The sequence below is a fragment of the Neoarius graeffei genome, chromosome 6 (genome assembly GCF_027579695.1).
Source record: "Neoarius graeffei isolate fNeoGra1 chromosome 6, fNeoGra1.pri, whole genome shotgun sequence".
Classification (NCBI taxonomy): Eukaryota; Metazoa; Chordata; class Actinopteri; order Siluriformes; family Ariidae; genus Neoarius; species Neoarius graeffei.
Window position 1 is genome coordinate 39,020,710 of NC_083574.1, and position 15,289 is coordinate 39,035,998.

General features: G+C 39.9%; 1 protein-coding gene across 1 annotated transcript in view; it reads right to left on the bottom strand.

Annotated features, from left to right (window-relative positions):
- pclob (piccolo presynaptic cytomatrix protein b) overlaps nucleotides 1–15,289 on the bottom strand; it is a 129,597-nt gene that overhangs the window by 20,071 nt on the left and 94,237 nt on the right. The window contains exons 22-31 of the mRNA XM_060924348.1: nucleotides 14,152–14,260; nucleotides 13,895–13,956; nucleotides 13,382–13,590; nucleotides 10,839–10,889; nucleotides 10,472–10,602; nucleotides 6,799–6,825; nucleotides 4,228–4,321; nucleotides 1,989–2,060; nucleotides 1,416–1,698; nucleotides 1,128–1,322 (exon numbers count right to left, since the gene is read on the bottom strand). Coding sequence (XP_060780331.1) covers nucleotides 1,128–1,322; nucleotides 1,416–1,698; nucleotides 1,989–2,060; nucleotides 4,228–4,321; nucleotides 6,799–6,825; nucleotides 10,472–10,602; nucleotides 10,839–10,889; nucleotides 13,382–13,590; nucleotides 13,895–13,956; nucleotides 14,152–14,260 — 1,233 coding nt within the window. The remainder of the gene's footprint in view (nucleotides 1–1,127; nucleotides 1,323–1,415; nucleotides 1,699–1,988; nucleotides 2,061–4,227; nucleotides 4,322–6,798; nucleotides 6,826–10,471; nucleotides 10,603–10,838; nucleotides 10,890–13,381; nucleotides 13,591–13,894; nucleotides 13,957–14,151; nucleotides 14,261–15,289) is intronic.

Consider the following 15,289-nt stretch of genomic DNA (forward strand, 5'->3'; position numbering starts at 1 on the left):
ATAATTTCACAAGCTGCATCGGTCCTCTGGTTTCAAGATTAAGGGCTATATTGCAGAGATTCATGGCATATGATCCTAATTAAGTCAATTTCTATTCCATGTTGAAACAGTACAAATGTTGGTGAAGTTCAAGGGGGTGAATACTTATGCAAGGCACTGTATTTTTAATTTTTTTTTATATCCACCATAGACATTTGATTGATATTTGTCTGGTTAGGGATTTTAAATGAAAAAGAAAAAAAGAGTCAATAATAAAAGTGAAATGAATTTTGGCCCTGGTCATGCTATTGATCCCAATTATGTTGCCCAAGGGGTAAAATTAAAATATCCTTGTACGTGTCCAGTACTACAGTATACTTTTTGATTTCCTAATACTCTAAAATTAACAAATCACAGGGAGTAAGAGCTTAATGGGACTGAGTGTGCATTATTCAGGCATCTGAATGAAGCAACAAGAAGGCTCTTCTGCTTCAAATAAGAAGGTGGTATAAACTCAGTGTCTCTAAAATTCAATTTACCTCGGCTTGTCAATGATCCATGCAAGGTAAACACACTTTCTTTGTGGCAAAACTTGAAAATTTCAGCAGAATCAGAACACTGGTTCCAGAGGCAATTGAAATTCCCTATGTGACATAAATGTTTACAGAAAATAGTCGAATGAACTTTGGCCAAATGGCACATCTTAAAATTCTCAGTGTTTCAGAAGTCTGTGTATTATACCTCTATATGTTCGACTCAGCCTTCTCAGAGAGCATTTTGAATGGCTTCCCCCAACAGTTCCTATCTGGTCCTATATCTGCATGCAACATGGCATATGGCTAAATGGGAGGCTTTGGGTGACTGTGGTCACCTGGAAATAGATCAGAAAAAAATCATGATGCTACCCAAGCTAGTCCTACAGTATATGAACACTATTAGGACATGTTGTGCTTTTGGTGATAAATATCTAACATGATCCAATAGGAGCTTAGACATGACATTTTTTGGAGTGGGACCAATAGTGTAACCAGGGCCTTATACATGCAGGTATGACATGAAGAACAGGAACAGAAAGACAAGGAGGGTGAGAGAACATGAGGAAAGACAGAGAGATAAACTGTGCACTCATGTGTAAAGGGAAAGGTTACTTGGCTGGAGGCGGGCTTGCTCTACTGCGGCCTCGGCAGCAGCAATAGCGTTCCCAGCATCCTCAAGGTGAGCCTGAGTAACACTGCTCTTGCTCTGACTGCGAGAGGGGCCATGTGAACGCAGATGACTCTCAGACGAGGATTTTGAGCTGCCTGGGCTACTATGGGATTTCTCAATAGTGGGGACCTGAGTATCTAAAGGCATAAATAGTTTATCTTTTATATTATGTTCCTACTAATTCACCAAAGAACACAGTGTTATAGAGATGTGGACTCAAAGTAGACTACCTTTAGCAGGGTCAGGGAAGATGCCATGACTTCTGCTCTTGATGACAGAGGTTTTGGGGGATTGTTCGCTGCTCGGGTGCCCTCCTGTGCCCCCAGTTCCACCTGGCCCTCCGGGGCCTCCCTGACCTCCATGGCTTCCTTGGCCTCCTTGGCCACCTGATCCTCCGCCTCCTCCGTGTGGTGGATGTCCTCTACCATGGTGGATGCTTTCACTTTGTTCCTTTAGAGGGTGCCAGCGAGGCATGTTGTCCAACTGAGCAGTGTTAGACAGATCTATAAGCACCTGCAACACATAAGGCACAATTTCTTAGCATAGAGTGCAAAGCAGTTTGTTTGGAATTATTTATCCTACTTATTATTATTATTATTATTAGTAGTAGTAGTAGTATTATAAACTTAGTTATAGCCATTTTCATTTCCTTAAATTTATGAACTTTTTTTTTTTTTTTTTTTGCCATGATTGGAAGTCCTAAGACTTTGAACTTGTCTGAGAGAAATGTGCAAATATTCAATTCTCACACTGCCAAAGGTGTTTTGACACACCAACTCAGGATGTTAACAAGCAACACTCACTTCTCCCAAGAAATCATTGGATGAATATTTGGCATAGTCCCATACTGTCACCTCAAGGGTTTTTCTCTTCAGCTGAAAGTTCAACAAATCACACATTAGTCATACGGCTTACACCTCTCCCAGTCACCTTTCTCACATTGATATCTCACAGAAATATTCAACTGTACAAGAAGAAACCTTTATTTGTCACATGCACACTTCAAGCATAGTGAAATTCATCCTCTGCATTTAACCCATCTGAAACAGTGAACACACGCAAACACACCCAAAGCAGTTGGTAGCCACACTAGAGTGCCTGGGGAGCAATCAGGGGTTCGGTACCTTGCTCAAGGGCACCTCAGCCCAAGGCCGCCCCACGTCAACCTAACTGCATGTCTTTGGACTGTGGGGGAAACCGGAGCACCCGGAGGAAACCCACGCAGACATGGGGAGAACATGCAAACTCCACACAGAAAGGCCCTCGCCGGCCGCTGGGATCGAACCCGGAACCTTCTTGCTGTGAGGCAACCGTACTAACCACTACACCACCGTGCCACCCACAAGCAACGCAGCCGTAAACAGCAAAACTCAAACCAAGCAGGAGCAAATTCTTAGACTAAATTCAGAATTTATTTTTTTGTGCTCGCTACATTTCTAAGCCTTTTTGTCAGTATCAGTCTCCAGCATATAAACATTCGATCTGTTTTCTCAAGTTCTTTTGCCTTTTGGATATCCCCTTTGTGTTGACACTGTGTTTTAGATCATGGTTTTGTATATTACTTCAATGTGTTCCTGTCATTTAACAGTTATTCCATGAAATCAAGTTGTACATGAGCTGATAGCCAACAGGGCGTGTGGCACCAAGTTGGCTATAAGCCATGTAAAATTGAAATTGAGTGGAATAACTGTTTTATTCTATCCACATTCACTGGATTTTGATAAACAGAGCATTTTTATTTTTTGCAGATTCAATCAATAAAAACTTTATACAAAACGTCTGACAAACCCATTTCCACTGAGAATGAAAACAAATTGGTGAAATGGCAGGAGCAATTTGTGAAAATGCTATAAGTCTTGAAAATTAAAAAAAAAAAAGATATGTTCTCACCATCAAATACTTTTATTAGATAGATTAGATTAGATTAGATAAAACTTTATTGAGCCCTTTGGGAGGGTTCCCTCAGGGAAATTAAGATTCCAGCAGCATCATTACAGATAAACAGAGAAAAGAAATAGAGAAAAAACTTTTAGATAAATTAAAATAAATTAAGTATTTACATATACAAATATAACAGAATAAGATATGGGGAAGAGAGGGAGGGGGAAAGGGGGAGAAGTGGGGTTAGGGTGTGTGTGTGTGTGGGGGGGGGGGAAGCAGGAAAGATATTGCACATTGTCTGGTATTGCTTATTGTCAGGCTAGGCTACTGCTCCTTCCCGTCCTCTGTCCTCCTGTTACCCCTCCTCCCCCAGAGAGGAGTTGTACAGTCTGATGGGGTACAACTCCTTATTCCATATTTTGGTGCTTTTTTAATTTATTTTTTATTTTTTTCTTCTTCTTTAGAGTTTTTGTGGTTGGCAAACCAACTTAGAGGAGCATTACTGCCACCGACTGGGCTGGAGTGTAGAACAGGAGATATTGGGGGAACCCCCCCCACTATATTATTTCAGCTATTTTTGTTTCTTTTAAATAACTGATAACAATTTTTGGGCTTTTTTTCCAAATAGAGTTTTTATTTCATCCTCGGTTGGTTCAGCAACATGCTCCGCCATTTTGCTTTTCTGTACTCATGGTATATGAACTGATAGCCTTGTAGTAGAGTAGCCAATCAGAGCATGGGATTGCTAATATCCAGTGAATGTGGATAGGATAATATGGATTATCTGTCTTGACCTTGTCTGATTTATAATAAATTATTGATTAACCTGTGTCTCTGCCACCCTCATCAAGTCAGACAAATGTAGACCTGCAGTGTTTTTAACCAACAAGCATTACCAAATAATACTAAATAAGGCCTCACTGTCATCACACTTGTCAGCTTTCAGCAAAACTCTGAGGTGTGTGTGTGTGTGTGTGTGTGTGCGCATGCACACACACATTTTATTTGGATCTGAGTCATTCTCTTTCCAATTATCTTGATGGAAAATGTCTTCATAAACACCTTTCCCAAGAGTAAATAAAAGAGGAAACTGTAATACAAAACTTGACAGTCGTGTAGTCAGAATGTACCTTCTCCAAGAAACCCTATCTTAATATTTACCTGCTCGAGGTGAATGTTTTTATAGATGACCGTTTGGTTCCACTCAGGGTTCTGGGTCTTCTGCACATATTTGGTTCTTCTCTTATTTTCAGCACTGTTGTATTATTATAAACAGACAGACAGACAATAAGACAAAAGAGAAAACTAAACAAATAATACGAAAGACTATTTTTTTCAATCAATATAATAATGGCTAACAAATTACTACAGAAAGATCAATACAATTTAACCAGTTCCTAAAGATTGCCTTCATTTAAACAGCATAAATTAATGCAAATTATAAAAGATTTATACTTCAAATGAAGCCATATTGTCTGATATACAGTACTGTATGGATTGTAGATGGTGATAATGATATCACTATTCACAGAGTCATCCATGAAATTATGCTCGCACATGCATGTAGAACTTCGAAATCATCAAAACTGCAAGAATTATGAAAGTATAGAATTGGAAAATGAGCATTTAACATCTATTATAAGCAACTATGATGAAGGGTAATGCTTTACATTAAGTTCCCTGAACTTAAAAAAAAAAAAAATATATATATATATATATATATATATATCACACTAGTTAGCATGAACAAACCATGAACTTCAATTTCATCCATCCATCCATTATATGTAGCCACTTATCCTGTTCTACAGGGTCGCAGACAATCTGGAGCCTATCCCAGCTGACTATGGATGAGAGACAGGGTACACCCTGGACAAGTCACCAGCTCATCGCAGGGCTGACACATAGAAACACACAATTCTTCACACTCACATTCACAGCTATGGTCAATTTAGAGCCACCAATTATCCTAACCTGCATGTCTTTGGACTGTGGGGGAAACCAGAGCACCCGGAGGAAACCCATGCAGACACGGGCAGAACATGCAAACTCCACACAGAAAGGCCCTTGTTGGCCACTGGGATTGAACCCAGAACCTTCTTGCTGTGAGGCGACAGTGCTAACCACTACACCATCGTGCCACCACTTCAGTTTCAGTACACCCTCATTCATTCATTCATTCATTCATTCATTCATTCATTTATTTATTTAATTGTTTTAACTTCAGTGTGTAAAATTAAGCCCAATGAACAGCACCTTCCCTTCCTGGTAAAATTCAAAAGTTCTCATATTTTTGCCTTGAGACCAGATCTCAGTAAGTTATCAACATTGTCTGCAATTTGATATTTGCTAATTAATGTGGCACTATATTTGGTCATGGGTTGAATAAACATGAGCCAGTGCATGAGTTAATTTGCACTGGGTAATAGTGCCATTGTTGATATGGTGAAGCTGCTCTAACATAAGTGATAACTGGTCCAAGTGCTGATCCTCTCCTGCTTGGACGACTGCAACTCTCCCCTTGCAGGCCTTCCAGCTTCTGCCATCAGACCCCTGCAGCTCATCCAGAATGCTGGAGCTCACCTGGCCTAGAACCTCCTTCATTCTTCCCATGCCACCCCTCTGATTGCTGACCTGCACTGGCTAGCCACCACAGCTCCCATCAAGTTTAATACATTGGTGCTAGCTTACCAGGTTCTCAAGGGGTGAGGTCCAGCATACCTCCAGAGTCTGATCAACTACTGGTCGCCTCACCCCTCCTCCTCTCCACTCCTGCCAGCCTGCTCAAGACTGCTGTCTGTCCTGGTCCCCCGTTGGTGGAATGACCTTCCCATTGAGGTCAGAACTGCTGACTCCCTGACCATCTTCAAGTGCAGACTGAAGACTCACCTCTTTAGACTGCACCTCTCCCCTTCTTCCCTGCCCACTGTCTAACTGTGTTTCGGTCTCGACCAACACAGGCTGTGTTCTGTCTAGCCTGGGGTTAGCTGTTTTAAGTTCTCCTAGTTGCACTTTGTATGGTTGGTTTGTTTCTTTGGCTGTTTGAGTGTTGTTCCTTCAACAGCATATTACACTCGGTATTGCTGTCACTTGTTCATTTGTTACTACAACTCTCTTGTTGAGAAGTTCAGCACTTCTTGTACCTGACTTTTGCACTCATTGTACGTCACTCTGGATAAGAGCATCTGCTAAATGTAATGTAATGTCATGTAATGCAATATCAGGAACTAACTTAATGTTCCAGTAATTTTAAATGTACATTAAATAGTTATATTAAATAGTCATAGGTACATTAAATGTAACTATAAATGGATAAAACATAACTAATATAAGAGGACATTTCATTGTGGTTAACATTCCTTCTACTAAAGTTTATTTATGTTTAGTAATTTAATAGCTGTAAATGTTATTTAAGGGAATCTCAGTGTAAGGCATTACCTCATGGAGTTTTACATTCGACCTTGTGTCCCTTAAACCATTGTCTTTCAAAGTATGTGTTATTTATTTATTTATTTATTTATTGCCAGTGTATTGAGTTTACGATGGAAAATGTAGCATGTAATCCCAATACAGAGAGGTAGCGATGTTGAGGTAGCTTTGATGACACATTTCAGACACCACACAACGACAGGCTCACCAACCACCACTCAGATGAATCACAATTCATTAATGAACACGGGACAAAAATAGAGGAAGGAAAGCAAATGAAAGGAAGGAGGAGCACCACGCTACCTTGCGTTCTGGACAACCATGACTTGTCTGAACCAATCCAGAGATTTGTTAGGAATGCAACAGCGGACAAACAAACAGAAAACAGTCAGAGAATTCAAGAAAAAACAGAAAAGAAAAAAAAGGAAGTACAAACGTACACAGGAAGGAAACTACCAGCCTGAGCATTCCAGAGTATATATCTGGAAAACGACACCTAATGGAGTGATCCTAGCATCAACCGGAGGACTGTCCAGTCAGGTAATGTAGCTTAATCTCATAAACACTCCAGAGATACGGCCATTAGGAGATAGTAGATATATCATTATATACCCGACACCGGAGAAAGCCATATTGATTTTACTGTTTGTTGACTCCTTACAGATCAAGCACAGACACTGAGGCTCAGGGATTTAACGGTGTTAACAGTGTGCAGTTTGGATGAGTTTTGAATAGTCTAAATCATTAATTGTAAGAAGACAGCATTTGAGTGATTGCATGCCACTCAGTTTATTGCACACTAATTATTATTATTATTATTATTATTATTATTATTATTATTATTGTGAAAGCATTTTCATGGCATTTATCTTTTTTTTAATGAAAGTGAATAGCAGGGGTGTCAAACCCAATTTGAGGTAATTACACCTTGTCTAATGTCAAGTTCCCTGTAACACATATTAACTGCTAATGCGTTCAGGTACATTCTGAAGACCTAAATGGATTAGATACACAATATCACCAGCAAAACAGATGAACAGACTGCATTTACCAAATTTAATTAGAAAAAAATCCCCAATTTGTCCAAATTATGACTTTACCATATATACATGGTGGCCTTTATAAGTATTCACCCTTTTGATTTCAAAATATAGACCATTTGTAAAAATATGGAGGTGATTAAAGGAAATCACACGTGCTGATTGGTCAAGAGAGTCGGATTATTTCTTGATAATCACCTCGAGCGACTCGGCAAAATGACGGCCAATCGCTTTGTCACCGTAAAGTGAGGAAGAATTAGAAATTATGAAAGAAAATGCTGTTCCTAAAAGCACTAAAGATGCTCTGAAGTTTGGTCTTAAAGTATTCAAAGGTAAGGTGGAATTGTGATTTATTTTACTGATTTCAAAACAACGTATTTTATGTGAGCTGGCATAGATAAGTGACACAAGTCTGCATGCATTACATTTGCTTGCCATTTTTGAAGATTGAAATAAATGTTTTTTTAATAAGATTTTTTTTAATAATCACCTGTGTATTGATACTAAAACAATTATACGCCTTGGGCTCAGTGAATATCGATGAATAACAACTTCAATTTCGTCTCAGGAATTATTCACCGATATTCACTTTGCCTTCTCGGAATAATTGTGAATTATTCTACACAAAATAGGCCATACTATTGAAGTTTGCAAAATATATTATTATTATTATTATTATTATTATTATTATGAGAACCAGACCCTGGAGCGTCTGGTTCTCCACCTCATGAGGCCAGAGGTTGGTCATGCACTGGATCACCTCCAGTTTGCCTACCAGGAGTACATTGGAGTGGAGGATGCAGTCTTTTATATGCTGCACAGGACCTATACATACCCGGAGGAGCCAGGATGCTATGTGAGAATCTTATTTTTTGATTTCTCAAGTGCTTTTAATACAATCCAGCCCCTCATATTGAGAGACAAGTTGGAGAGTATGGGTGTGGGTCCCTCCCTGATGTCCTGGGTAAAAGACTACTTGACAGAATGACCTCAGATTGTCAGGTTGGGGAACTGTGTCTCTGGCATGGTGAGGTGCAGCACAGGGGCCCCACAAGGGACCGTCTTGGCACCATTCCTGTTCACACTCTACATGGCGGACTTTAAATACAGCTCAAAATCCTGCCACATGCAAAAATACTCTGATGATACAGCTATTGTGGCATGTATCAGGAGTGGATGGGAACAGGAATACAGAGACCTTGTGGAGGACTTCAGGGATTGGTGCAGTAGGAGTTGCCTCCACCTTAATACCTCTAAAGCCAAGGAGATGGTGGTGGATTTCAGAAGATGTAGGCCACCCCATCTGCCAGTCTCTGTACAAGGACAGGAAATTGAGGTGGTGCACTCCTATAAATACTTGGGGGTCCTATTGGATGACAAGCTAGACTGGTCCCTAAACACTGATGCTCTCTACAAGAAGGGGCAGAGCTGCCTCTTCTTACTGTGGAGGCTGAGGTCCTTTGATGTATGTGATGAGATGCTGCACATATTTTATCATACTGTGGTGGCCGGTTTCTTCTTTTATGCTGCTGTGTTTTGGGGGTGCAGCCTGATGGACAAAAACACCAAGCGGCTGGACAAGCTGGTGAAAAAAGCCAGCTCTGTGCTTGGCAGGAGGCTGGACTCACTTAGAACTGTGGTGGAGATGGGTATATTGAACAAACTGAAAGCTTTAATGGATAACAGCAGACACCCTCTCCACAGCCTCCTTGTTGAGCAGAGGAACAGCAGTGGCAGGCAGCTCCTCTCACTGCGCTGCAGATCTGAACGGTTCAGGAGCTCCTTTGTCCCCACTGCAATAAGACTTTTTAATGCCCTCTGAGCCCCCCAATCTTGCACTTTTTATCCATCCATCCATCCATCCATCCATCCATCCATCCATTATCTATAGCCACTTATCCTGTTCTACAGGGTCGCGGGCAAGCTGGAGCCTATCCCAGCTGACTATGGGTGAGAGGCGGGGTACACCCTGGACAAGTCACCAGGTTATTGCAGGGCTGACACATAGACACAGACAACCATTCACACTCACATTCACACCTACAGTCAATTTAGAGCCACCAATTAGCCTAACCTGCATGTCTTTGGACTGTGGGGGAAACCGGAGCACCCGGAGGAAACCCAGGCAGACACGGGGAGAACATGCAAACTCCACACAGAAAGGCCCTCGTCGGCTACTGGGCTCAAGTCCAGGACCTTCTTGCTGTGAGGCGACAGTGCGAACCATTACACCACCATGCCGCCCCTGCACTGTTTATCTATTTATTTATCTCATCTCATCTCATCATCTCTAGCCGCTTTATCTATTTATTTTTATCTATTTATTTATCTATCATGTTTTTAATTTTATTTGTTATCCCTATTTTATTGTTATCTTATGGTTTTCTTTATTTTAGTCTTTTTTAATGGTGGAAAATTATTATTATTATTATTATTATTATTATTATTAAATGAGCTGCTAGATATTTGAATTTCCCCTTGGGGATAAATGAAGTATTATCTCTCTCTCTCGCTCTCATTATTAATATTGTTATTAATATTATTATTATTATTTTATTTATTTTTTTCATTTATTTATTTATTTCCCATTATTTCACAAGATTAGACGCTAGAACCCAAGGACCATATGTTTGACACCCCTGGTGTATAGAAAACTTTAGTCGATAGAAAATATTTCCTCTGAGAAATGTTATAATAGACCAGGTAGAAAGAAAGTGACCAAATATTCTGAAAATCAGCAGGGTAGGAAAAAATAAAAATAAAAAAAAGTATGACAACACAAATACAAGTACATAAAAACGACTATAGACAAATACATCGTTACACACACACACACACACACACACACACACACACACACACACAGAGACAAAACAGGTCTTTCTCTCTCTCTCTCTTTGATACACCACACACCCATGTTTACATGTCATACCCACCCTCTCCCTGGAAGAAGATACACCTTAACAAATGGGTCTGAATATCCGTTGTTGTCTCTTGGTGCAAGGTTTCGGGCTTGTAGAACATGGACGATCAAGTTACCCATATTCCTGTCATAATTGATTTGCAGCTGTTGGGGGGAAAAATATAATCCTCCATATCATATTGCAGCTCATAAGTTAGTTATGTTAAAGGTCATCTTCGTACATATCACTTCTTGCTCTGAAAATGATTTCAAGTTGCCTTAAATGATATCATAACAAAATGATCCAAGTATGATACATTTCTGATTTTACGATACAAATAGATTTACAGGCATTTAACCTGGCTCCAGTATAAGAACAGGGTGAGGTGAGACAGACTTACTTGTATATCACCAGTGATGGGATGTGGTTGTGGTTTCAGGCCATCACCTGACTGAAAATAAACAGATAGGCCAAATAAATAATGTGTGATGTCCACAGTGAAGACAGATGAGCAGTCGGTAACCTTATCCATGGACAGACTGTAATGACGCAGGCTATCTACTGATTCTCAACAGCATATCAAATGATGTTTAACTAACTTTCAACAACATGTTATAAAATGTATCAGTAGAGTCTGCATGAACTGAATGTGAAATTGTGATTGGACTTGGGAGGTAGTGTATAGATGATATACTAAAGATCAAGAGCTATAAACTAGTGCATCCTAAGAAAAGTGAAAGCAAAAGGGACAAGTTGCTTGTCAATAGCAGGAGATGTTAACTACCCGACCTTATTATGGATGCAAAGCCAGCACAGGATTTCAAAGTAGATTAACCAGGCACTTGCAAAATACTGCAGCAGAATCATTAGAGTTACTGCAGCAACTCTAGGCTTTCTTTCTTTCTTTCTTTCTTTCTTTCTTTCTTTCTTTCTTTAAATCCATGAGATCTATATCAAAAGAAAAGGTTGCTGTTAATTTCTTATCTAGAACTTTGTAAGGAAGGAATTTATAGAGTTTTTGTTGAGCTTCATAAATATTAGATGAATACCCCTGAACGACAGTCTGTGTCTGGCTGGCTACCTACCTACTGATGTACTTGTCTGCCTGCCAGTCTGTCTGCCTGCCTGTCTGTCTGCTAGCCTGACTGTTTATTTGTCTGTCTGTCTGTCTACCTGCATACCTATCTACCCATCTGTCTGTCTGCTATCTACATACATACTTTCCTACCTATTGCCTACTAGCCTGGCTGGCTTTCTGTTTTTCTGTCTGTCTACCTACATACCGACCTACCCACTTGGCTGCCTGTCTATCTGTCTTCTGCAGAACGAAGTACATTTACTTGAGTACTGTACTTAAGTACACTTTTTGAGTATCTGTACTTTACTTGAGTATTTTTTTTTTTTGGAAACTTATGACTAACTTTACTACATTTGAAAGGCAAATATTGTACTTTTCACTCCACTACATTTCTGTCAAGGTCCTCATTACTCGTTACTATGAAACAGCTTTGAAAGTGGATTTTTTTATTTTCTTTTCTAAAACGTGATTGGTTTTTTCACAGGTGACACTGAGAGCCTATCAGGTCACGTCACGTCCATAGACTGTATAAAATCAAGTTCAATGGTTTCTCAGCAGCGTTATTTGAACATGATCAGTTGATGGTAGAATGGAAGGAAACGGTTCTTCTGGGGAATGCCATAACCTTGTCCACGGCTAACATTAACACATAGCTAGTTAACTTGGACACTGTTAGTTAGCATGTAAAAACGGAATTACACTAACATGAATAACGTTAACTTATCTGAAATCCTTTCAGAAATGTTTTAGCATAATCTTGCCAAATAAACAGAATGTAGAAATCTTTCTTTTCTAGTAGCATTAGCTACCCAATATGATTGAGTTTGAAAAGAGCTTGCTAGCATGTCAGGTGGAGTTTCACTGACTAGCTAGCTTAACGTTAAACCACCATGATGGCACTGCATGCATTCATTTTGTGAATTCACATTTCTGTCTTTGGTTATGACATTAAGTTTTGTAAGCGTTGTGGCAATAATACAACAATGCATTGACAGAAAATTTACTTTTAATACTTAAGTATTTTTAAAAGCAAGTACTTCAGTACTTTAACTTAAGTAAAAATTTGACTGGACAACTTTCATTTGTATTGGAGTAACATTTGACCAGTGGGATCTGTACTTTGACTTACGGTAAGTCATGAAGTTGAGTACTTTGTCCACCTCTGGTCTTCTGTCTACCTACCTACCTACCTACATGCCTGCTGCCTGGCTTTCTGCATATTTGCCTGTCTATATCTCTGTTCACACAAACTTGTTAGCTCATCCGGCTGACAGGCGATGAGCTTAAGCCATCATGTGTTGTCCATTGTCCGTCTGTTGTCCGTTGGGCATGGTCCACATGTCACACTTCTTCTCTCTCAATTCTTCAACGATTTTTATTCTTTTTGGCAGGAAGGTAGGTCTGCCTGGGGTGCATATGGCTTCTATCCATATTTGCATAATTGCAATTAATAATGAAGATATGGAGTAATTAAGCCCTAATGAGCAGTTTCCACACAAATCGCTTCTTCTCCCTCAATTCTTCACCGATTTTGATTCTTTCTGATATGAAGGTAGGGGTACCTAGGGTGCATATAACTTCCACCCAGATTTGCTCAATTACAATTATTCATGAAATTATGGACTAATTAAGCCTTAATGAGCAGTTCAACAAAAATCACATTTTCTTGGTCAATTCTTTGTCATTTTGGATTCTTTCTGGCAAATAGGTCGGTATTCCTAGGGTGTATATAGCTTATATATATAGCTTGTATATAGTGTATATAACTTGCAACATTTATTGTGCAAGGTGGCCCACTTTAGATCGTTCCGTCTGGACTAGATGGGGCCGGAGTGAGCTATGCTGTTATTGACGATCTCGTTTACCTTGTTGTGACGTTTCTTGCTGACCGAGGGAGATCCAGGTTGTCCAGGGCTAGGGACTCCACTGGAAGCAGTAGATCCTGTTGCTGAGTGAAGATGTCCTGCCTTCTCCAGCACAGTCAGCACAGAGGAAGGCGCCTGCTGCTGAGAGACCTTCTGCAGCTCTGCAGCCAACTGCTTAGGATCGACACCTGGAGAACGCTGGTGTTCAGCTGCAAAACACACACACGCACAAACAATTCTGTTTGTCAGGAAAGGTAGGTCTAGAGTTTATCTTCTTCTGAGAGTATGCTCAGTAAGCTGATATGCAGCCCTAGATTTTATTGGAGCAGATGCAATAACACAACGACAGGGGAAATAACTTTTAAGATAAACACCAGATGCTTTGATAAAAAAATGAGATCAAAACTCAAATATTGTTAAGAAAAATAATATACTGAAAGACTATGAAGAATGAGTTGAAAGTGACTGTGATTTTTTCTGACAGCTGGAGAAAGCCAAGGTCAAGAGACTTACCGACTTTTAGCTGAGACTGCAGCTCTAGATACTTGGGACTGTCTGAGCGCATATTCAGATCTCTACACAGAAGTGAAATGAATATTTATTCAGCACATTCATCGAATCATTTACTTTCATTCCTGTTGTTTGTTTTCACATTTAAAAGATGTCAGATTTGCAATGTAAAAAAACAAAACTCTCCTTATGAAGTGAGCATTCTCAAATAATTCCGTAAGAGTTATATCATATATATATATATATATAAAGAGACTTACAGGCGCAAACATATTTCTACCTCCACACTCTGCTGACCCACAATGCTCTGTACTTCCTCATAGGTCTTTCCCATCAAAGGGATTCCATTCCACTCCAGGACCTGCATTCCTGCAGTGCATGCAAAAGGGCCATCAGGAAAAAGTGGTGGGCAAAAAAAAAATCCAGGAAACTAGACTGATGCACATTGAAGGTGTAAAACATCCATCTTAATTGACAACCATTTCTAAACTGTTGACAGTCATCTATGTACACACTAAAAATAAGAAGGAAGCTGCAGAAGACCTATCAGGTTATCATCTCAGTTGTCAAACTCATGTTTACATCTCAATATTAGTAAATCTGTATATATATTATTTTCCAATTCTGCAAATAAAGATCCTGAACCTGATGTTATAGGGGCAGGGAGAAGGTTATTGGTAGTCAAAAGTCAAAGTCCCTCTCACACCAGAATCTGTTCTTCCCAGGCAGTCTCCTGTCCCAGTACTAACCAACTCTTTAAGGCGTATGGGTGTGGCACTGATCTCCATTTTCATAGCCCTCAGCCTCTCGCCTATACAGCTAGGGTTACAGTGGAGGGCTAGTCCTCTGGTAACCGTGAGAGTTTGACTCCCCACTCGTGTCTGTATTGCAGTGTGCCTTGCCAGACGGTAGTAGGTACCATTTTTACGATGGTCTTTGGGATGACCCAACCGCGAGTAGAACTCACGCTCTCCTGGTCAAGAGGTGGACATGCTAACCACTAGGCCAACTCACAGTGTTATTGATAGTGGATGAATATAAATTAGGGTGACCAGATTTCCCTAGTCTGAAACCGGGACACTTTTGCGCGCGACCATGCTTGTGCACGCACACCTTTTTTTTACGTAAACGTGACACTCAGAGAGGTGCTCTTATCATTTTGTTGAAGCTCACATTTATCAACATCACATGAAATAAAACAAACAGGCATTTTGTTATCTAGGAGCATAGTGGTATACAGATCAGTTAAATTATGGTCAGACAACAGATTTTGTAATGGCTGAGAATAGGCCAGGCTATGTCCATAGGCCAAATTTAAACTGATTTATTTCACCTGTTTGTGAGAACACCAAGAAGAACGCATATGCACATGTAGGCTATATCTCTAAAATTGTATGC